A 25,478-nucleotide genomic window follows, 5' to 3' on the forward strand; every position below is an offset into this window, starting at 1 on the left:
AGAAACTGGTTATTGTGAGAAGCAGTCTAGCAGCCTGTGCACCCACATGTGTTTTTCCATCAAAAGGTCAATTCAGAGCTAGAAAGTTCTTCAGTAGAAATCCAGGGGCCGTATTTACAAAACATTTAATCTTACTACTTAATGTTTTTGGTAAGAGTTTCTTCTTCACAGAGCTTCACAAAGCTGCTGAGAATGGGGAGAAATCTTAAAGGGATAGTTCACCCAAAAATGAAAATTTGATGTTTATCTGCTTACCCCCAGGGCATCCAAGATATAGGTGACTTTGTTTCTTCAGTAGAACACAAACTAAGATTTTTAACTCAAACCGTTTAAGTCTGTCAGTCATATAATGGCAGTCAGTGGGTTCCAAACGTTCCAAAGCTTTGAGAGTCTCTAATACATGCAACTGTCCTGAGCTCATTCATGATGCGTCATGCGCCAGATGTTGTGAATGAGCTCAGGACAGTTGGACATTGCGTGTATCAGAGGTAAAAAATGATATAAATACTGTTCCGTTTCTTGCTCAGACAGATCGTTTCGTGTCTAAAGACCTCAATGTATCGCCACGAGCCACAGGGTTTAATTTGGTATTGTCTGTGTATGGTTTTTTTTTTTTTCTCTCAAAACCCATTGACTGCCACTATATGACTGACAGACTGCAACGGTTTGAGTTAAAAATCTTTGTTTGTGTTCTACTGAAGAAAAAAAGTCACCTACATCTTTGATGCCCTGGGGGTAAGCAGATAAACATCAAATTTTAATTTTTGGGTGAACTATCCCTTTAATTACTTACCCTCATGTCATTCAAAACCCGCAAGACATTCGTTCATCTTCGGAACACAAATTAAGATATTTTTGATGAATTCAAGTGCTTTCTGACTCTCCATAGACAGCGATGTACTGTAACTGAAATGTTTCCAGACCCAGAAACGTAGTAAGAACATCAATAAAATAGTCCATGTGACATCAGTGGTTCATCCATAATTTTACAAAGCTACGAGAACGCTTTTTGTGCACAAAGAAAAAAAGACAACTTTAACAATTCTTCTCTTCTGTGTCACCATCCCTTATCAAGAGTTCCACGATGCATGCGTGTGCCTTCCTCTGCTCGTAAACAAGGCGCAGCGCATGCATGTTCGATGTCAGCAGTAGCACTTGCACGCGTCGTGGTACTCTCTATAATGGTGGAGGACGGTGACGCGGATGAGAAGAACTGTTGAATAAAATTTTTTTTTTTTTTTTTCTTCTTTGTGCACAATAAGTATTCTCGTAGCTTCGCAAAATTACTGTTGAAGCACTATGCTTAACTATGCTCACAGTGATTGGCTGATAGGGCATGGGTCTCTGTCAGTGATTTATAGATATAAATATTGTAGAAATATTGTAGAACAAGGTATCATGTTGCCATATTCAAATAAAGATTTTAAAATAAAAATGTCGCCAGGACTTCCAGTATGCCTCGTGGTGACTAGACACAGGTGGAAGTCGCTCCATGAACATTCATCTATTTTTTCAGCAGTTTTAGTTATTTCTGCTACATATTCATAAAGCAAGTGACTATAACATATCTACAAGGAAAAATAACAAAATCGGGAAAATTGGGATGAAACATTGCAGAAATGCTGGCTGAAAAAGGGAACGAGCAGGCAGCTAGTGCTCCAGCCCAAGCGGAGGATGAGTTACAAACAACCCAAGCTCAGAAGATTGTGGACACTGAAACGGTGCTTAATGACTATTTGACTGCAGTTAAGACGTTGTGCAATGCGCTGAAAGCAGAGAACAGCAGCCTAAAATTTAAGTTGGATGATGTAGAGAACCGTTCGCAGAAGCAAAACCTAAGATCACTGAAATACCAGAAGAATTGGAGGGCTAAAGTCCGGATGCTTTCCTGATTTCGTTTTTTACTGAATTGTCCGGCTCCACCATTACCAAACCTAAGAACTCATATTGAAACTTAGGCCCAATACCATTTCTACACCTTACCTGTCTCGATTCTCTTTTGGTTGGAGGAGTAGGGGTAAGGGAAAGGGCCAGATGGCCCTTCAAACTAAATTTTTCGGTACCATACTTCAAACGAAGGGGTATGAAAATTATCAGAATAAACCGGCTACAGCGGCAACATGGCTGACCGAGAGAACAAAAAGATGTATAAAATGTAAGCATTTTTGGCATTAATAAAATTTTTTATGAAAAGTAATATTTTTTTTTAATGTTACATTCAATCGTTTGTTCATATTTACGGTCATGCTATTCAAAGAAATGTTTGCAAAAATATTGATAAAGTTTGCTAACGTCATATCATTACTGACTGCACGATAGTGCCACAACATATTTTCATGTCTGATCAGGGTGATAACCCTGATAAGTTGTGAGCAGTGAAGAGAATAACGAGTCACACGACCCCTCCCCCTCCGGATAGCGGTCAGTGAGAGAAGCCTGTGTGTAGGATGATGGCCGAATGAGGTGAATCCCTGGAACTTTTTCCCCAGTTGAAAAAGACGAAGTCTGCCGTATGGGAATTTTTCTAGTAACGTAGACTAATGTTCCGTACACAACGATGTTCCATACAGATGACGTTTTGGCACCGATCACTAAATAAATACTTCCAGGTCGTACACAAACAATATATCTGTGTCGTCTTCATTTCTCCCTCTTTCACCCTCAATCAAGACAGAGACCCATTCGCAGGTTGTTTCAGTGTTGAAATAAATACTATTTGGCTTGCTACCGATGCAGATAACATGGCTAATTAGCTAGCTAACCTCAACTAGTTTCCTCCCTCACATTACTTCACAGAGCGGGGAATATCAGACTAAAGTACTACGTTTCTGCGATTTAGTACAATAAATTTAGCTGGTATCATGTCTATAATTTAATCTGTTCAAAATCACGTCATTTAAAAAAGAAACAAGCTGCTGGCTCAGGTGTCTTTGCCGCTGTTTGAGTATTAGTGATGGGTTGTTCTTGAACGATTCGTTCTTTTTGAACGAATCTTTAATGCGAGTCGGGAAGAACGAGTCGTCTCGGAGAGTGATTCGTTTAGTCGTCCAATGCGCAACATCCTATAGGTTCTGCACTGAATTAGTTCACCTGTTTCGAGTCTTCAGGTTTGAGTTGTTCGTTCATCACGTGACAGCCTCATAAGCTAAACCTATTCAGTCTGAGGGAAAAAGACTTGTTAATAATAATAATAATAACCAACTCTTTAGTTTATTACCTTTGTTACCACATTCAGTGTTATGGAAAAGAACCATCATGACAGAAATTCACATTTATAAACTGTAATTAAAAAGCTACAATTTGAGACCAGAAACGCATCACGTAATTGTAAGAGTAAATAATAATAATAATAACAACAACTATGCACCTGTTTGTAAGGAAGATTGTAAATTTACTAATTTATCTGCCCAATGCTGTCACGTCACATGACAAAAGAACGAACGACTCAAAAGACTCGAGACGAACTAATCAATTCTCTTTCCGGCTCTGACTGCATAGGTTTAGATTATGAGGCTGTCACGTGATGAACGAACGACTCAAACCCAAATACTTGTCAGATAAGAGGTGAGGTGAGCTAATCATAGACTAAAGACCCAGGTAAACAATTAATTAATCTTTTCTGTTTCTTATAGCATTATAGTTTTGTATTGTTTGTAGTGTGATCAACGTTTGCATAAGTAGTAGATGTGTTAGGGAAGTAGCACGTAACATTTTAATTATATTTTGCTAAAATGAACGAAATGACTCGAAAAAAAGATTCATTCATTTTGCTGAACGAGACTCAAAGGTCCGAGTCAGTAAAATGATCCGAACTTCCCATCACTATTGAGTATTATACGGAGAGAGACCGTGTGTGTGTGTGTGTGTGTGTGTGTGTGTGTGTGTGTGTGTGTGTGTGTGTGTGTGTGTGTGTGTGTGTGTGTGTGTGTGTGTGTGTGTGTGTGTGTGTGTGTGTGTGTGTGTGTGTGTGTGTGTGTGTGTGTGTGAGTGTGAGTGAGAGTGAGACACACTCGCGCTCTCCTTATTGTGCACACATCTTTGTATCTCACCCAGACCCGGCGCCAGACACAAATTCACGGACGGGCATTTCATTTTTTTTTTTTTTTTTTTCAGGGGGGCACAAATGAGATCAACTTCATTGCAATGCATAATATCATTAATTATGAATTAAATGGACAAAAAACGAGGAAGAATTGACGTACCACTCCACTGACGCAATACAACAGACAGAGGAGTCGTAAAGATTGGACCTAGCCTACTGAAGTAGTCTAAACACACATCGCAGGGCTCGACATCAACGCTTGTCCGCTTACCCCGGTACAAGTGGATTTTTTAAAAGGCCAACTGAAAGAGAATTTTACTTGCCCGACCGGACAAGTAGCCTAGCCTGATTAAAACGCCAATAACAATCACCAAAGCGCGATAATGATTCTTCATCATTTAGTCTAAATGGCGATCGATAGTGCATAATGTAATGACTCTAACAAGGCTGCGCTGCCTCTCTCGAGGAGAAATAGAAACAAATGAGGTCATATCTGTAATGGTAAAGTGATTATATTTCGTTTCGTTTTTTATAAAGCTAATACAAAAACGTTTGGAGCACTTTTTGTTCGTTAAATGTAAGGTTTTTTAGTTTTTTAAGTAACCACCAAGCGGCCAGCGGCAGACAGTGAGCTGATCATAGCCTATGTTTGACCAATTTAGCCTTCTCTAAGCACCATGACTTGCCTAAAATAAAATATATAGAAACAGTTCAAGCATCACAATGGTAGTTTAAATGTTTGAACTATATAAATGTGCGCTAGATGCATATCTAATCGTTTGTGTGAAGAGTGGAAGCTGAAGCGCACTTTGCATGGAGGCGCCAGAGCGGTCACTTGCATTTTTTCTTGATAGTGGAAACAACTTCAAATATGCCTTAATTTTTGCTTATAAAAGGTAAGAGTAATACATCATTCGGAACTGTAAAGGGTCTACTTTTATTTGTGTGCATTCACAATATCAACAAAACTTTGTGCTTTTATTAAAATAAATAGGAAAACAGAGGATGCGCTTGCCGTCTCGTCTTGAATAGGAGCACTTCACAATGATGAACGAAACTGAACTAAAATATAAATATATATATATATATATATATATATATATATATATATATATATATATATATATATATATATATATAAAGCTTTAATTTACTACTTTAAAACGAAATAATTCAAATCGAAAACAAAAACTATACAAGAATTCACTTTCTTTGAAAATATTTAGCTTACAGATCTGTTTAAATGCTTCAGTTTGTTTTCTATTCTTTCAGTTTAAATGCTTCAGTTTGTTTTGATTATATTATATTATATTATATTATATTATATTATATTATATTATATTATATTATATTATATTATATTATTATATTATATTATATTATATTATATATTAAGGGTTGGGTACCGTTCACATTTGAACCGGTATCTGAAATTCGGTACCGGTACCCAACGGTACTTTTTTTCGGTACTTTTCAAAACATTTATTTCAGTGAAAAAATAAGTCCAAAACTCTCATTTTCAACATTTTGAACAATAGGACCCTACAATTGTTTTTCTTTTTTTTCCTTCCAGAAATTCTTGTGTTTTATTTTTTTTCTGATAATCAAATGAAGGCATGAAACATTTATTTATTTTTAATCAAATCAAAATGAAACCCTTTTATTTTTTTGGCAAACAAACAGCGGTTTACTGTTAAAATTAATACATGGTAGAAAAATTGTGAATATACCTTTAAAAAAGTTATAATAATAATTTTATTTTTTTCTACAATTAAGTTGTTAATGTGGTTGTAATAATTATTTTTATAATTTAATTGTTTTATTTAAATTTGTCAGTAAATGGAATATATAAAGACGTACATTATACTGTACAAAAGTAATACAAGAGTAATATATTTCTGTTACATGTTAAACCGCACTTTTATTTTGACAGGTTGTGTGAAGTTTCTGTGTGTATACAGTATGATATGATGCTGGTTTTCTCAAATGAAATGGTAAAATTCTCATGAAGTGACTCACAGCCTGTAGGTTCATGTGTTTATGTAGTGAGATGCAGAGGCCGAAAATCACCGCGAGTTCACGTGTGCTTCAGTATTTGTTTACTAAACAAAACCGCGTCTCCGCCATTCATACATACCGAGGCTAACGGAACATGCAGGATTCATATTTAAACCGTCTTTTTAATATTCACATACACTAGTTCATATCGCGATTCGAATTAAGTGACAGACATTCTTTTATTCATCCAAAACTTGCCGAATTCCATGGCATTCCGCGCTATAAAGTAAATTCCGTTTATATGAATGGACTCTGCCATCCTGTCCGCGTTTTCGCGGAAACCATATGACCCTAGAAATGTAAGCACACTTCAGAACATTTCGGTTTGCCCTCTGTGTTGTGTTTTAAAGAGTTGCAGGGGTGACAAGTCACAGGGTCTCTCTCTCTCGGTCTCTGTCGTATGCGCCCAAATGCATTCTCAGGTACCGAAATTTGGTACCGAATGATTTAATGTGAATCGATACTCGGTAGTACCGACACAATTCGGTCTGTACCCTTAAAAGTACCGAGTTCGGTACCCAACCCTAATTATGTTATGTTATATGTTATATATGTTATGTTATGTTAGGCCTATATTATTAACCCAATAAATAATTTACCTCAAAAAGTGAATTCATGAGCAAGAACTGCTTCATTTTTTAAATATTATATTATATGATATTATACACTACCATTCAAAAGTTTGGGATCAGTAAGATTTTCTCTTATGCTCATCAAGGCTGTATTTATTCGATCAAAAATACAGACAAAATTGTAATATTGTGAAATATTACTGCAATTTCTAATATTGGTTTTCTATTTTAATATACTTTAAAATATAATTTATTCCTGTGAAGCAAAGCTGAATTCTAGGCATCATTACTCCAGTCTTCAGTGTCACATGATCCTTCAGAAATCATTCTACTGATTTACAGTTGAAACTGTTGTGCATATTTATTTATTTTTTATTTTTTTGGAACCTTTGATATTTTCTTTGATTCTTTGATGAATAAAAAGAACAGCATTTATTAAAAATAGAAATCCTTTCTAACAATATAAGTCTTTACTATCACTGTTTATCCATTTAACACATCCTTGCTGAATAAAAGTTTTCATTACTTTAAAAAAATTAAATAAATAAAATTTACTGACCCCAAACTTTTGAATAGTATAGGATATTGTAACAAAATTTCTATTTTGAATAAACACTGTTCTTTTTAACTTTTTATTTATCAAAGAATCCTGAAAAAAGTATGACAGGTCCCAAAAAATATTAAGCAGCACAACTGTTTCCAACATTGATTATAAATCCGCATATTAGAATGATTTCTGAAGGACCATGCGACTCTGAAGACTGGAGTAATGATGCTGGGAATTCAGCTTCACAGGAATAAATTATATTGTAAAGTACATTAAAATTGAAAACTTTTATATTAAATTGCAATAATATTTCACAATATTATTTTGTGAAATAATGCTCAGTATTTTTTATCAAATAGGTACAGCCTCAATGAGCGTAAGAAACTTATTTTAAAAAAAAACCTTTACTAATACCAAACTTTTGAACGGCAGTGTATTACAGTATATATACACTGTAAAAAAAAAAAGTTTTCTCAGGTAACCTAAAATGTACATCATTTAGTTACATCAAAGGTCAAATCAAATACAAATTGCACATTAAAGTTAGAAGTCACATTTTTTTTTTTTTTTTGTGCGCGCGCTGTACAGGTCTAGTATAAAGAATGTTTTTGCTCAGGTGGCCGAAATGTCCGCCTAATAGAGAAAAGTTTTGCTCAGCAAGAAAAAAATTAGAGGGAACATTGGCGGCAACAGTGTCAAAGTAGCCCAATTTCACAGGAAAACCGCAGACTTGGCAACACTGGTGAGAGTGTCCAACTTAAATAGTCCTCCTGATAGGAAACAGGTGGAGTCTGATGATTAGTTCCTAGGCAGGGCTTATGGGAGATGGAGTCCGGAATGACTGGCAAAGGTATGGGATGGAGTGCCCTCTAGGGGAGCTCATGGGCACTCCAGCTGACGATTGTGACACCAAGGCGGCAATATTGTATCAGACCCCAAAAAATTAATAATGAATTTAAATCATTTTACTCCGCACTGTATAAGTCAGAATGCCTTAAAGATCCTAATGTTATCAGTATTTTTTTTCCATTGCACAAATGCATAGCGGAAAATCTCCGGGTTTCCCACAGAGTTTTTAATTTTTTTTTTTTTTTAAGTTTTCCCCTCAGCTGTCCCTACTGCCTCTCTCGGTCTTTGAAGAATCTCTAAATCAGTGTTTCCCAACCACTGTGCCGCAGAACACTAGTGTGCCATGACAGGTTGTCATGTGTGCCGTTGAAAATGATAAAAAAAACTTCCTTAACACTATTATACTATTATAATTATTTTAAATCAGTGCTATTGGTCATCGTTATGTCGGTTTGTGGCTTTTACAAATATTTAACCAATGAAAAGCATTCAAAAGAGCTTGTGACTTGTGACCTCGTAACGCCATTGGATCCTCAAATTGTCAGTCAAACCTCATAACTCTACCCTGTCTCCATTCAGAACGAAGTGCCGCGACACGCAGTTTGAAGACAGACGTCTACTTCTTCGCAATGCAAGGGTAAATAAAGAACTGATGTTTGAATAAGTACAGTGTTTTCTTTACCCAAGAAACACAGTCTATAAAGGCTAATGTTTTTATGTGTTTGAAGAGAAGAGAAGAGTCTTTGTCGTCTTTGTAGCCAATACACTTTTGTACATTTCAAATATCCTGTGCATAGCGGTTCGTCTTTTTTATCATGGGATTTTTGACAAATGTATTAATCAACAAGACAAACTGAGCACCCATATAGCTACAATAAACGTTATAACCTGCAAATTGATATACGTAATGCGATTAATTTATTGCCACAGTTGCGGCCATTCTAATGATGGACAAAACACAGATCTCCGTCATTCGGTCATCAAAAACCTTGTCAACTCCATTTGAGTATGATTTTCAGAAAATGTTAAGTGCAAGTGTCTGATCATATATAAAGTGAAATACCAACTCTGACGACGCATTGTTTAATTATTGAAAAAAAAAAAAAACCTTTTCCCCTTTCTTTCTTTTTTTTTTACATATTTTACATATCAAAACTGTGCCGCGTCAGAAAAAAGGTTGGGAAATACTGCTCTAAATAATGGTGCTCTCCCTCTTTCTTTGCACCAGGCATCAATCTCTATTCTTCTAAAACCCGAAATAATTCCATTGAAGTGTGGTCATACTGTTCAATTTCACTTCTTAACGTAGATGTAAAAATTCTGGCAAAAGTTCTCTCTCTTAGGTTAGAAACTGTTATTCAAGACATCATTAATCCAGACCAAACCGGCTTTTTTTTTTTTTTTTTTTAAATAGACAGGGCTTCTTTTTTTTTTTTTTTTAAGGTGGTTGATAAACAATTTACACTTCGTCTGACATTTGTGCCTGAGGCCTTAGTCTCTCTTGATGCAGAGAAGGCATTTGATCGTGTTGAGTGGGACTATTTATTCTATACATTAAAACAATTTGGGATAGGTGATAAATGTGTGTCCTGGGTAAAACTCTTACATTCTCCTCCATTGGCGTGTAAAAGCAAATGTGACCCTGGACCATAAAACCAGTCGTAAGTCACATGGGTATAGGGTAAACATACCTAATAAGCTCACATACCCATTAAGCACACTTCCATTTTTGAGATAAGCTTATAAAAAGAAAAAATAATTTATTATCCTACCTGATGTCATAACCAATTGATGTGTTTGTTACTATATTCCTCCTATAATTTCAAGTCAATCAGATCATTGCACACTGAGGTATGGGTCTCCGTGTGTTCACACTGTCTGGCGGCCATTTTGAAAGCTGTCTAAAAACTTTCACCAAAAGAGGAGCCCCTTAAATGTGCATTTTCTAGATGTTTAAGCCTTTATTTTGGGTAAGTTTCACTACTTATTGTAAAATTAAGAGATTAATGTTCAGACTTTTGCATATTATAACCTGGAACTTGGATGTGGGAAATAATTACATTAGATCCAAAAGATAGTTTTGATCTCAGATGCTACAGAACACAGTTAACTGAATAGCTGTATAAGATTGTGTGCTACGCTAACATATTACTGCACAGGCATTATTGGCTTGTACTTTTACATCCATAATATTATAAATTGACAGTTTATTGCTGGTCTGTCGTTTTACAGTGCTGTAATTTTTAAAGATTTCATATTATTTTAAGGTGAGCTTAAAGGGTGCACTACTATGAAAATCATGCACTAATTTCTTCTTGTTTGGATTACTGTAACTCTTTGTACATTGGCCTACCTCGATCTACACTGTCTCGATTACAGATGGTTCAAAATGCATCAGCCAGATTCTTAACAGGAACTAAGTAAAGGAATCATATCTCCCCTGTCCTTGCCTCATTGCACTGGCTCCCGATAAAACTTAGAGTCGACTTTAAGATCCTTCTTTTTGCATACAAGGCATTGCATAATTCTGCCCCGGATTATATTTGTGATCTCATTAGGCCATATACAGCCTCTAGGTCATTAAGATCTAGTGATCAGTTACTTTTATCTGTCCCCTGTTCACATTGTAAAACAAAAGGTGATTGAGCCTTCTCAGTAGTGACCCCAAAGCTGTGGAACAGTCTACCTTTGAACATCAGAGCTACCCCATCATTGCATGCTTTTAAATCTATCTTAAAGACTTATTTTTACTTTTTAGCATTTGAGAGATGCTGTGTATATACTTTGAATAGTTTAATTGGTGTTAAATTTGTGTTTTATGAAATTACATTTTAATTGTTTTTGATACTCGTTTTAATTTCTGTTGTCTCCCCCTCCTTTCTCTTTTAAATTCAGTTATTTTTTATTGTAAAGCACTTTGGATCAACTACGGTTGTGTTAAGCGTGTGCTCTATAAATAAAATTTGCCTTACCTTGCCTAATTTTACACAACAGTGTAGAGCAACACAGTGTTTCGTTCCTTGAATTAATCTGTTTTTGAACGAATCAAGTGAGCCAGTGATTCAACGGCCCTCGTTTCTAATTGAATCAGCCGTTTTGAACAAATCGTTTGATTTGAATGATTCAATAAATAATTTATTAAAACCATAGACAGTAAAGAAAAAAAAAAAAAAAGATTAAAGTGCCACTATTACGGGTAATGAAAGGTTCATATTTTGGTTTTGGGAGTCCCCAACAACAGGTTGACATGCATGCAAATACTGTACCTTACTTGCTCAACGACTCCCAAACGATTCGCTGTTAAAAATTGTAAATACGTTAAATGGTATAAGAAAAGTCTTAATTATAATTTCAAGAGATCTTACAGTTGGGGACTGAAGAGAAGAATCGTGAAAGGGCTGGATTAAACTTCAAAAGGCAATGATGTCATTGAATAAATATGAGCACTGCACGTTCCAAAGCCAAAATGCAGCGCGGATGTTTTTATGTAAATGTGTCTATGAAGGGAACCAACTGTCCTCAGAAATACGTCGTTGGCATTTTCATTTAATCTTGCCTATAAAATGCCTCATGGTGCAGCGTTTATGAGCACGGTGCTTCTTTGTGTACAGCCCTTGCTGGGGAATCCGCTATATTCCAGCCGCTCCTAAAGCGCCACCTCGTGGCAGAAAATGAATTTGCATGTCCAAAAATGTGAAAGAAGTTTATGTGCCTACTAAAAATCTAAACAACTAAGATCGTAATTATTTATAAGTTTTAAATTGATATAATTTGTGTGTTTAACTTAACCCTTTTCATAAAAATTATTTAAAGGCTAAAATACCATTTTAAGATTTTTGTTTTTGTGAAAACCTGTATCTGAACTGTAAATTATGTCATTTTATGGCTTAATATGATACCATAGATAGACATTGTCCAACCCCACTCATACGGTGTTGCTTTTACTTGTGCACCTCTTAAAAAGGGGTCATAAATTGCCTTAAATAGATTTAAAAAAATTCTGCAGATACCCTGTAAATAATTAAATAAAATTCCTTCCTTGATATTTGTGTATTGAAGAAGTTTTTGATTGACATTTAGACACCTATCTGATTTTCTATTAAAAAAAAATAAAAATTAAATAAGCTACCAGGGATTTTGAAATTTTGCGAGCCTTGCTTTTTGTACAGCGTTTCCGGAGAAGCTATTTTACTGCTCCAAAAGCAGCACCTAGTGGCAAAGAATGAATCTGCATTTTCATTCAGACCAACACTATATAAATGCTATAGCTATATAAATGTAACAAATTATTATTATTATTACTATAATTATATGTCTTGAATAAAATATGCCCATTTTCTGATGTTTCCCTTTCTTTTTGGCATTATCGCCTGTGTAGACATACAGGTGCTGGTCATATAATTAGAATCTCATCAAAAAGTTGATTTATTTCACTAATTCCATTCAAAAAGGGAAACTTGTATATTATATTCATTCATTACACACAGACTGATATATTTCAAATGTTTATTTCTTTTAATTTTGATGATTATAACTGACAACTAAGGAAAATCCGAAATTCAGTATCTCAGAAAATTAGAATATTACTTAAGACCAATACAAAGAAAGGATTTTTAGAAATCTTGGCCAACTGAAAAGTATGAACATGAAAAGTATGAACATGAAAAGTATGAGCATGTATAGCACTCAATACTTAGTTGGGGCTCCTTTTGCCTGAATTACTGCAGCAATGTGGCGTGGCATGGAGTCGATCAGTCTGTGGCACTGCTCAGGTGTTATGAGAGCCCAGGTTGCTCTGATAGTGGCCTTCAGCTCTTCTGCATTGTTGGGTCTGGCATATCGCATCTTCCTCTTCACAATACCCCATAGATTTTCTATGGGGTTGAGGTCAGGCGAGTTTGCTGGCCAATTAAGAACAGGGATACCATGGTCCTTAAACTAGATACTGGTTGCTTTGGCACTGTGTGCAGGTGCCAAGTCCTGTTGGAAAATGAAATCTGCATCTCCATAAAGTTGGTCAGCAGCAGGAAGCATGAAGTGCTCTAAAACTTCCTGGTATACGGCTGCGTTGACCTTGGACATCAGAAAACACAGTGGACCAACACCAGCAGATGACATGGCACCCCAAACCATCACTGACTGTGGAAACTTTACACTGGACCTCAAGCAACGTGGATTGTGTGCCTCTCCTCTCTTCCTCCAGACTCTGGGACCCTGATTTCCAAAGGAAATGCAAAATTTACTTTCATCAGAGAACATAGCTTTGGACCACTCAGCAGCAGTCCAGTCCTTTTTGTCTTTAGCCCAGGCGAGACGCTTCTGACGCTGTCTGTTGTTCAAGAGTGGCTTGACACAAGGAATGCGACAGCTGAAACCCATGTCTTGCATACGTCTGTGCGTAGTGGTTCTTGAAGCACTGACTCCAGCTGCAGTCCACTCTTTGTGAATCTCCCCCACATTTTTGAATGGGTTTTGTTTCACAATCCTCTCCAGGGTGCGGTTATCCCTATTGCTTGTACACTTTTTTTCTACCACATCTTTTCCTTCCCTTCGCCTCTCTATTAATGTGCTGTTCATGTGCTCTGTGAACAGCCAGCCTCTTTTGCAATGACCTTTTGTGTCTTGTCCTCCTTGTGCAACGTGTCAATGGTCGTCTTTTGGACAACTGTCAAGTCAGCAGTCTTCCCCATGATTGTGTAGCCTACAGAACTAGACTGAGAGACCATTTAAAGGCCTTTGCAGGTGTTTTGAGTTAATTAGCTGATTAGAGTGTGGCACCAGGTGTCTTCAATATTGAACCTTTTCACAATATTCTAATTTTCTGAGATACTGAATTTGGGATTTTCCTTAGTTGTCAGTTATAATCATCAAAATTAAAAGAAATAAACATTTGAAATATATCAGTCTGTGTGTAATGAATGAATATAATACACAAGTTTCACTTTTTGAATGGAATTAGTGAAATAAATCAACTTTTTGATGATATTCTAATTATATGACCAGCACCTGTATTTCATGATGGTAAGTTTAATTTCCTTGATTATAACAATTGTAGCGCTGTTTTTAAGCTTGTAGTCAAGCTATAACGTAGGCTATTTGATATTTATCATGTATGACTTAAATCATGCAGGGATTAAAAGCAAAACATTAATGTTTTTGTTTTCTTTCTGGTAGCCTAGTTCGGCAGTCTCTTTTGGCCCATTTTTAACAAAATAAAAATAACTGCTTTATATATTTAGAAGTAGGGACCATTTAAATTTCATTTTTGAATTAAAATTTTTAATTTTATTAATCAAAATACAACGCCCACAATATAATATTCAGTGTTGAGCTGCCGAAACCCTGAACACGCGCGTGCATGTTGAGGGGTGAGCAGAGATATAGGCCTAGTACTATAATGTCTTCACCCGTTTGAAACAAAACTTTATAGTTTTGTTGCAAATGAATTAAGAATTTATAGTGTTATATCTTAGCATAATTAAACAATTAAACTGTACACACTATTTTAAAAATCTGTAAAAATAGGGCGCTGTATGAATAGGATGTGAAGGAATTTGCATATTTTAATTATAACTGTCATGTTTGTGGTTTTTCATCATTGTACAGTCTGTTTAAATAAATATTCAGAAACACATCCAGGGCTACTATTTGTCTTTTTTCTGTAACTTTAACCCTCTGGGGTCGACAAACGCATATACGCGTTTTGAGGCAGATTTTCCTGATAAGGCCGAAATGAGCTTGAATTACTCTGCCATTTTTTATCGTACAGATAAGAGCAATACACCATTTGAATCTGTAAGGGGTCTACTTTTATTTGTATACACTCATAATAACAACTAAACTTTGTGCTTTTGAAGAATATAGAAAACAAACAGGGTGCGCTCTCCGTCTTCTCCGTCGCCGCGAACTGCTTTTTGAAACATGTCACTAAAATGAACTGTAACTCAGCAAATACTTCACACAGAGACATGAGAAATATACCTATAGAAAGCTTGCCATGTCTACTGTTAAATAGAAGTTAAATAGAACTGTTAAGTAAGTCTTACCGAAAACAAATATTAGGTGATAAAGTAATCCATATGAAACCAAGGACATGTCCAGTTTTTCCGTCTGGTCTCATTATCTCTAATTAGGTCAAGCCCACGCGCTGCTCGCGCTTTTGTTATTACAAATCTCCACGCGAGCCATGCGGCATGTAAACACCCACACCACCGTAAACAAAGCAGCAACGCGTTCATCTCAGATACTTTTCAGTTTTGGAAGAACACGCTGTGAGGAATAAGCCTTGTATTTACCTCAGAAACGCGCTGAGAGGAAAAAGCTTTGTTTACCTCACAAACAGAACGTGAGCGCAGCTGGAGCTGGCGGAGGAGGAGATATTTTATACCGAGTAAGTAATGTTTCTTATTGGCATTCGATAATGTGTTGTTGTGACAAAGTTGAACGCATTTACTAGGTCCAGAATAAACTCCAGAATAAAAGTGCAACATTTTGAAATATGATAGGCAACCTTTCATTGCATTTAAATATTGCACGACGTGAGGATAGTTATATGTTCTATAAACAATGATATAAAAGTAATGTCTAAGAAAGTTTAGACCAATCTTTACTGTGAAGTAGCCTACTCTGTTTGCAAATACCTGCTCAAACATGTTTATAATAAGCTTAACAATAATAATTTAGTTTCTCAGTTATAAAATGTTGTTTTTGTATTGTATGATAATACATGCAAAGCATGTGTGCATCTATGTTATAAAATCACGTGGGCAATATTGGTGATTGCTAATGTAATAATATAGTTGCTCCTGATAAGACTATGCTCACTAATTTATTTATTAATTTTAGTGGGGGTGCTTTATTTATTTTGAATAGTAACAATATGTAGGCCTATATATTATAATAAATATAATGTACTGTTTTTGCTGTACTTTGGATCAAATAAATATGACATTGCGATACTTACAAGACATCGTTGATATACGATAATATCGTCATATCGCCCAGCCCTAACTCACACTAGGCGTGACTGCCTTGTTCCGAGCTTGAACGTGATTGTCCTCCCCTCCCCACTGGCCTGCAAATACATTGCACTTAATCAATCCGGGCCAGCGCATGAAGAAAACAGGAAGAAAGGCGTTTTCACTAATACACTCTAAAAAATGTTGAGTTATTTTTTTTAAACCCAAATGCTGGGTTCAGCCTGTTGGGTTATTTTTTCCCAGATGCTGGGTCATTTTTAGCACTGGGTTATTTTTTTCTACCTAACCGCTGGGTTGAGCCTGTCTCTGATGAAAACGCAGCTGCTGAGTTACAGTAAGAGCATGGGCTTTTTGAGTCCTCTACAGGAGAGAGCGGTTCTAAGCACAGCCACCGCCGATTTGGTGCACTCTTTCCAGGAAATAAAGGTTTGTATACATTCTATTTCATTTATTAAGTCTTTAATGTGGTGTAAATTATATTATTTTACGCAACGTAACATAAGGACGAGATGTTAGTTTCACACTGGAAACACCTTTGCCTTGCATAACATAAATGGATTTTATTCATTATAATACTGAGTGTAACGTAATTTGATGTTAAAATATGTTCTCTAATCTCAGTACTGTTTGTTTATGGGCAGGTTTTGGAGTTAGTCACGTCATCTCTCAGCTACAAGTGAAACGCGAGGAACACAGAGGCTCATCTCACATTTGCCAAAACATATCTTGATTATCCCCAAGACTTTTGGGCAAATATTCGGTGGACTGATGAGACAAAAGTTGAACATTTTGGAAGAGCTTCATATGCAGCAGGACAATGATCACAAACACACCAGCAAGTCCACCTCTGAATGGCTCAAGAAAAACAAAATTAAGGTTTTGGAGTGGCCAAGTCAAAGTCCGGACTTAAATCCGTTTGAGATGCTGTGGCATGACCTTAAACATTCCATTCATGCTCGAAAACCCTCCAATGTGGCTGAATTAAAACAATTCTGCAAAGAAGAGTGGGCCAAATTTCCTCCACAGCGATGTGAAAGACTGATTGCCAGTTATCGCAAAGGCTTGATTGCAGTTGTTGCTGCAAAGGGAGGCACAACCAATTACAAGATTTAGGGGGCAATTACTTTTTCACGTAGGGCCAGGCAGGTTTGGACAGCTTTTTTCCCTTAATAAATGAAATCATTATTTCAAAACTGCATTTTTGCATTTACTCGGGTTATCTTTGTGTAATATTACAATTTGTTTGATGATCTGAATCATTCAAGTGTGACAAATACGCAAAAAAAAAAAAAAAAAAACAGGAAGGGGCAAAAACTTTTTCACACCACTGTAATTGTGCTGCAAGTATCAGTACATTATTATGGAGGCAGATGAAGTTGATGGAGGAATTTGCAGCTTCAAGCCACAGTCACATTTTGAGAATGCTTCTGTGTTTTTCTAATTTTTTGTTTTTTTAATTTTTAAAAACTTAAATTCAACAACAAACAACAATAAATCCAATTTGCCTTCTTATATGATGCACTTAAAGTACGTACTCTTTTGGTGAAGAAAAAGTACACACTTTTGAGTGGACATACCGTCACACCATACAACTTTAACAGACGCTCTTTTGCATAGTTACACACATACAGACACTGTAAACTGGCCTGTCAATCATCTTGTTAACATCATCCATATTTCATTTAATTTAACTTCCTACAGTATTGTTAATCTTGCTTGTTAATCTGCCAGCCGTGGGTCTTTATGTGGAGATCTCTGCTCATATTTTTTTACATAATGATGCATTTAAAAGTTAAAAGCCAAACAGATGTTTATAGAAGTTAACGTTGTTGCAGATGAAATATAAACCAGATAGCATTAAATATTTTTTACCAGGTTAAATGTTGATCATTAGTAAATCAAACCCCTCTCTACTTAACCGATGGTCGCACACATGCACCATGTTTGTAGTTTTGTAACGCTTTATATTCTGAACCTGAACTACAATTGCTTTTCATCAGTAAGGAGACAAACAGACCCATTTTACACCTAATTATACAAACATGCTCAGGCACAGCTCAGATTGCCTAAAAAGTTTGAGAACCACTGCCATATTCAAATTAAAATGTAGACTAAGGCCCAATCCCAATTCTATTTTATACCCCATCACTTACCCCTTCCCCTTGTCCCTTGAAACAGTGTCAAGGGGAAGTGGTGAAAATATTCCCCTAAGAAATGAGACACCACTACCATTACACATCATCTAGCTCCTACAATACACACACCTATACTGGTGTGCATTAGAGCCTTTAATTACCGTTCTATATTAATGCGCTGCTTACTGACACACACATCAGAGATTGCGCATCTCACACATCCAGGAGCAAAGTAACTTCTCAACAATGCCCCACGACTTTTATTATAACAGTTTAAATACTGAATCGCTACATTATATTTTCTAGCAACGAGAGAATAAAATTGCTGTTTTTGCAGTAAACTCACTCATTGTAAAGGGAGACGCACAGATGCTCTCTCTCTCTCTCTTGAATTGGCAATATTTGAGAAAAGGGTTTTAGCGATTTCTAATTATCGGGGGCCCCCCCCTCAATGTCTATGGTGGTCATCTCCATGATCAGATATGAAAATATGTTGTGGCACTATTGTGTAGTCAGTAATGATATGATGTTAGCAAACTTTAACGATTTTTTTGCAAATATTTCTTTAAATAACATGACTGTAAATATGAACACACAATTTAATGTAACATTTAAAAAAAATTATTACTTTTAATTAAAATCATTATTAAATGCCAAAAATGCTTAAAGGGGTCATATAATGGTACATGCACTTTTACAAGTTGATTGTACTGAAATGTGTGTTAGCAGTGCCTGTACACAACCATCATAAAATGATAAAAATCCATCCAGTGTTTTTTTTTTAATCTCCTTATTTGTTTTACCCTGTCTCAAATCAAGCCGTTCGACCGTGTGACGCCACACGGTCGGACGCCCCTCCCACGATGGTTGATTGACAGCAGTGTTTCAACACAGACCCGCCCTTGCTCGTGAGCGAGCTGTCAATCATAGTCCGCGCGTCATTGTTGATATACGCTGGAGCTGTCTATGAGCAGAATGGCGTCTAAGTGATTGTGGTGTTCTGTTCTCGGGTGCAATAATGAACACAGCAGTCATTTTGATGTTCCTAAGTCCGAACCGCTGAAGACACAGTGGCTGAGTTTCGCTTTTGAAGGGAATATTCCCCACGAGCAACGTCAATGTTTTCATGTTTGCGCGAATCATTTTTCACCAGACTGCTTTATAAATGATATAAATCAGTATAAAGCTGGTTTTGCTAAGAAGCTGCTCCTGAAAAAAGAATCGGTACCAACTATTCGTGTTCCTGCTGAACCTCCAGAAGAAGTGAGTGTAACGTTTAATTAACCTTTATATTAATCTTTATATTAATCTTTGCAAATCGCTAGCACGCTTCACGATGTATGTGGCTAATGTTTACATTCAGGGTACATGCATGTTTTCTATTCTGACGTTCTCAATATAATGAATAATCCCACGTTTATAATGAACAAAACGTTACGGTTGCACAGTATCCTCAGAGACTCCGCTGCCATTCTTCAAAATATACCCTCAACTGTTGTCAAGGCAACACTCCACGTGTGTTGTGTCAAAACGCCCACAGAACAGAGGGGCGGGCGAGCAAAGCTCACTAGCATTTAAAAACCCACGCACTAAAACGGTGTGCTGAAAACAGAGCTGTTTTTGAGCAGGTAAAATGAGTGTTTTCTTACAATACTAATGAGAATTTTTAATTAAAGTATATTACAAACTTTCAATTTAGACCCTAAAGAATCATATTAGCTTGTACAAAAATGGCATTATATGACCCCTTTAAATGTATGGGTCTTTTTATTCGCTCGAGCAACCATGTTGCCACTGTAGATGGTTTTTGCTGATAATTCTCATATCCCTTCGTTTAAAGTGTGGTCCCGAAAAATCTTCGTTTAAAGGGATATCTGGCCCTTCCCCCTGCCCCTCCAACGGAAAGAGAATCGAGACACCCCTATCCCTTCATGTGAAAGTGAAAGTAAGTATAAGGGGTTGAAATGGGATTAGGCCTAAGTGTCACTAATTAAACAAGTATATGCTCAGCTGATTGTCAGCCTCTTACATTTCTGCATCTTGTAAAACAACTAGCAGCTATGCATATAAGCGGCCTTTTAATTAAGAGACTAGAACAATCATGGCTGACAGTAAGATATTTTGCAAATGCAAAGGAAAACCAAAACCAAACTAGAAGCACCTCAACAGCTGTAACTTCTTACCCAACTTGTACATGAAGGCTAATTTCCAGCAACAGCCACACCTTTAGGATTGTTTGTGATTTGGTTTTTCTGACTTAGTCCTCTTGACTAACCCTAACAGATTTAGGAGCTGATTTCAGCACTAAAATGCTTTGTTAAATACTTAATCTAGGAGTCCTAAAATTAGGAATGACACACCCATTATTTTTTCATTAGTTTCTCCTAAATCAGCAAGTTAGGAGCTACTTTTAGCCTTAAGTTGTTTTGTGAATATGGCCCCAGGTGTGTTAAACCACTCTTATTCCCTGTAACTCTCTCTCTTCTTGTTTAATATAGTGCGGTCCTGATGAGCCGCAGCCCTGCATAGTTTTTCTTCAACCCTAATCAAACACACCTGAACAAGCAAGGTCTGAAGGGTTACTAGAAAGCTACAGGCAGGTGAGCTTTAATTAGGGTTGGAGCTGAACTCTGAAGGTCTGCGGCTCTCCAGGATCGGAGTTCGCCACCCCTGATATAGTGTCTACAATGTTGGGGACACAGATGTATGGGGCAGAGAAAGATTTCTACAGAAAGATCTGAAAAGTACTATATTACAACAGAATAAAGGGCTTTTCACACTGAACGCAAAAATTCGGCGTGATGACGCTTTTGAATCGAAACAATAGATCCCTATGGAGCTATTCACACCAGGCGCAATCATTTGTGGCGCGAAAAAACAAGGATTTTTTTTTTCGTCCTGTGTCGATTTTTATCCCCAGTCGCTCCGCAAAGAAACGGGCCATCCGTTCAGATTTGACTGAAGATCACGTGCCTGGAGAAGCTGCTGTTGCACAAAAAGGTAAGAGTGGTGGCGCTGTTTCGAAAACCAGTGTAAACAAACACAGAAGAAGAGTATTCCGAGAGATGAGAGAGTGGATGCCGAGTTCTTGTTATCTTTGGTATCTGAGAACAAATTTATTCTCACATGTTCTTAATATAATTTCTATTAATTCTCCACTGAATTACAGTGAGGAAAATAAGTATTTGAACACCCTGCTATTTTGCAAGTTCTCCCACTTAGAAATCATGGAGGGGTCTGAAATTGTCATCGTAGGTGCATGTCCACTGTGAGAGACAATCTAAAAAAAAAAATCCAGAAATCACAATGTATGATTTTTTAACTATTTATTTGTATGATACAGCTGCAAATAAGTATTTGAACACCTGTCTATCAGCTAGAATTCTGACCGTCAAAGACCTGTTAGTCTGCCTTTAAAATGTCCACCTCCACTCCATTTATTATCCTAAATTAGATGCACCTGTTTGAGGTCGTTAGCTGCATAAAGACACCTGTCCACCCCACACAATCAGTAAGAATCCAACTACTAACATGGCCAAGACCAAAGAGCTGTCCAAAGACACTAGAGACAAAATTGTACACCTCCACAAGGCTGGAAAGGGCTACGAGGAAATTGCCAAGCAGCTTGGTGAAAAAAGGTCCACTGTTGGAGCAATCATTAGAAAATGGAAGAAGCTAAACATGACTGTTAATCTCCCTCGGACTGGGGCTCCATGCAAGATTTCACCTCGTGAGGTCTCAATGATCCTAAGAAAGGTGAGAAATCAGCCCAGAACTACACGGGAGGAGCTGGTCAATGACCTGAAAAGAGCTGGGACCACCGTTTCCAAGGTTACTGTTGGTAATACACTACGACGTCATGGTTTGAAATCATGCATGGCACGGAAGGTTCCCCTGCTTAAACCAGCACATGTCCAGGCCCGACTTAAGTTTGCCAATGACCATTTGGATGATCCAGAGGAGTCATGGGAGAAAGTCATGTGGTCAGATGAGACCAAAATAAAACTTTTTGGTCATAATTCCACTAAACGTGTTTGGAGGAGGAAGAATGATGAGTACCATCCCAAGAACACCATCCCTACTGTGAAGCATGGGGGTGGTAGCATCATGCTTTGGGGGTGTTTTTCTGCACATGGGACAGGGCGACTGCACTGTATTAAGGAGAGGATGACCGGGGCCATGTATTGCGAGATTTTGGGGAACAACCTCCTTCCCTCAGTTAGAGCATTGAAGATGGGTCGAAGATGGGTCGAGGCTGGGTCTTCCAACATGACAATGACCCGAAGCACACAGCCAGGATAACCAAGGAGTGGCTCTGTAAGAAGCATATCAAGGTTCTGGCGTGGCCTAGCCAGTCTCCAGACCTAAACCCAATAGAGAATCTTTGGAGGGAGCTCAAACTCCGTGTTTCTCAGCGACAGGCCAGAAACCTGACTGATCTAGAGAAGATCTGGGTGGAGGAGTGGGCCAAAATCCCCCCTGCAGTGTGTGCAAACCTGGTGAAAAACTACAGGAAACGTTTGACCTCTGTAATTGCAAACAAAGGCAACTATACCAAATATTAACATTGATTTTCTCAGGTGTTCAAATACTTATTTGCAGCTGTATCATACAAATAAATAGTTAAAAAAAATCATACATTGTGATTTCTGGATTTTTTTTTTTAGATTATGTCTCTCACAGTGGACATGCACCTACGATGACAATTTCAGACCCCTCCATGATTTCTAAGTGGGAGAACTTGCAAAATAGCAGGGTGTTCAAATACTTATTTTCCTCACTGTATGTGATCTGGAGTGTCCGTTTTCTCCCACGTGCGCAAATGTTATGAGTCAGAGCGCGTTTACTCTCTAACATTAGATCTTCCATATTAAATAAAATCTAGTGAAACATTTTTCTACACATGAAATATGAAAGCAAATAGACATGATTATGACAATATATTTTCTGTATGTGTTTTGCATGCAGCTCATGGTATTTTTGTAACAAGAAAGGATGTTTATGACTATGCAGCGTGGCGTTATTAATAGGGTTGTGATGGTGAGGAAATTTCCCCACCGGTTAATCGATGTGTAACAACACCAGTAGTACCGGTATCACCATGGGGGTGGTTGGGGGGGGGAAGGGGTTCCCCTCTTTTTCACGCTTTCCTTTGCTTTTAAATAGCTTGTAAAAGTGGGGTGCGCATTTTACTTTCACTTTCAAAATTTGTGGCAATTCGGCGTAAAGTACGTGTTCGTTGTTAGTTCGTTTGTGTTTTCCCTCTTTTCCTCACTTTCCTTCGCTTGTAAACAGCTTAAAAGCGATGTGCGCATTTTACTTTCGAACTAGTGGCAATTCGCATTAATTCAAGCATCAACAAAATACAACTTCAAACTCAACTTAGCCTATATATAAATCATAGAACTTTTATTAACAAAACTAATCAAAATACACCAATCTATAGGCTATGCCAAATATAAAATAACAAATAATTTACAAAGTTTAAATAGCCTGGGTAGGCCTATACAAAACTGAAAATCAGCAAACACTGTGGAACCAATTAAATAAGAAACAAATGTTTACAAAAAATTTCCAAAATCACCTTAGATAAACGGCAAAAGTCAACAGGCTTTTCAAAATATCGCCAAACATGCGCTTTTGCATTTTGTTTTGAAACTAAATCTTCCTCTATCATCTTGTCTGTCTCACTCCACTCTTCTTGTCAGTCAGCTCGACTCACTCTCCTCACGTGAATGAAATCTAATCTATGATGCGACTGTCGTTCGGCATGCTGTATTGAGCTGCCACGTTCAGTTAATTGTAGTGTCTGTTCTCTAACTGAACTAAATGATTTTTATTACTATAAAAAAAAATCTAAACGACGGAGGGGGAGGGGGACGGTGCCGCGGTGGGCAAGTGACATACTGGTGTTGCAGCTTAACACCGGTATCACCGCCAACACCATCTATCGCAGCAAGCCTAGTTATTAAACATACAGAGTGTATGTCTGCCTATTACAGAATCAAAATCAACTATAGATCACAATCGGAAGTTATTACAAGCACTCGATGATGGTTTAAGGTTGGTTTTAAGCAAAAACATTAAATCAATCACATACATTTTCAAATGTGGCTTGATGCTAATTGATGCGTATTCTATTTATATTTCAAGAAGTTTTTTATAACACATTATAGATAGTTTGTGTTTCTGGCGTAGAACCAAACTTTATTTAGCTATATTAATTCAATGCTGTATATTGAGCAGTAGACGATGTTAAATCCATTGTTGGCCGGCGCCACCTAGCGTCCAGGCATGAATTAGCAGATGAGTAGTTTCACGCTCGGTGTGAAAGCAACGTTCGTCGGCGAGTCGCCTCGTTTTTTCGCATCGCACCCAGTGTGAAACGACCTTGAGATGTTCAAGACAGGCTCTTACTCTATAGTCATATGTCGCTTCTGGGTTCTCATCACAGGCAATGACCTCTGGCGCCATCCAATAAGGAGTGCCAATGAAAGTGTTTCTCCTGCCAACTGTCCTGTCCAACTGAGCACTCACACCAAAGTCAACTGCAAAAAAAGGACACAGTGACGTGATTAAAACAGGAATGAAACGCCAAGCATCAAGATTATAGCAATTTTTCAATTACATACACAAAAACTAACATCTGTAGCTGTGCTTGCAAACCCTTGAAAGCTCTAATTAGACCCAAATTGGTTGATGTTGCTCATCTAAGGTAAAGGGGTCATTCATTTCTGAAATCAAATTTTCATATTTTTTTGACAAACAATTTCTAAAAGTATGGCAGTTTTTGATGTAAAGTAACAGTGATGCAATAAAGTTCAAAAGTATTAAATTTATTAAAAGCAAATAAAAGACAATGTGACTCACCCAGTTTCACCTCGGCATTCTCTGTTAACAGCACATTCTGACCCTTGATGTCACGATGGATGACATGGTGGGCATGCAAATGGGCCAGACCCTGAGAATAAAAAGTAACTCTACATTAAACTTCAGATGTAAAATTTATGGAAATTACACAAATTTCCACCCTTGAGGACAAACACTGAGTAAAAGAATTCAGTGAAGAGAAAGGTGAAATAGATTCAAAAGACTGGAGATGTTTCTATGAAAATGGAAAGTCCTGAGAAAGTGTGTAATAAAGAGCTGCTGTTGTCACTCACTCTCAGAATCTCTCTGGAGATGTATGCAATCCAGTCTTCTTTCAAACTGTTGCCTTTGGTGTTCTTAACAAGGTCCGTTATAGAGCCAGCACCACAAAACTCCATGACCAACTGCACAGACAGAAAAATCAAA

At 37.2% G+C, this 25,478-nt stretch overlaps 1 protein-coding gene across 6 annotated transcripts in view; it reads right to left on the reverse strand.

Annotated features, from left to right (window-relative positions):
- LOC131536340 (mitogen-activated protein kinase kinase kinase kinase 4-like) overlaps positions 1 to 25,478 on the reverse strand; it is a 115,263-nt gene that overhangs the window by 57,772 nt on the left and 32,013 nt on the right. For all 6 annotated transcript variants that reach the window (XR_009269932.1, XR_009269933.1, XM_058769235.1 and 3 more), the window contains exons 5-7: positions 25,346 to 25,456; positions 25,053 to 25,143; positions 24,600 to 24,730 (exon numbers count right to left, since the gene is read on the reverse strand). Coding sequence is in view for 4 of the 6 variants with exons in the window: in XM_058769235.1 (XP_058625218.1) it covers positions 24,600 to 24,730; positions 25,053 to 25,143; positions 25,346 to 25,456 (333 nt within the window). In the remaining 2 variants the exon portion in view is untranslated. The remainder of the gene's footprint in view (positions 1 to 24,599; positions 24,731 to 25,052; positions 25,144 to 25,345; positions 25,457 to 25,478) is intronic.

The sequence above is a fragment of the Onychostoma macrolepis genome, chromosome 01 (assembly GCF_012432095.1).
Source record: "Onychostoma macrolepis isolate SWU-2019 chromosome 01, ASM1243209v1, whole genome shotgun sequence".
NCBI classification, from domain to species: domain Eukaryota; kingdom Metazoa; phylum Chordata; class Actinopteri; order Cypriniformes; family Cyprinidae; genus Onychostoma; species Onychostoma macrolepis.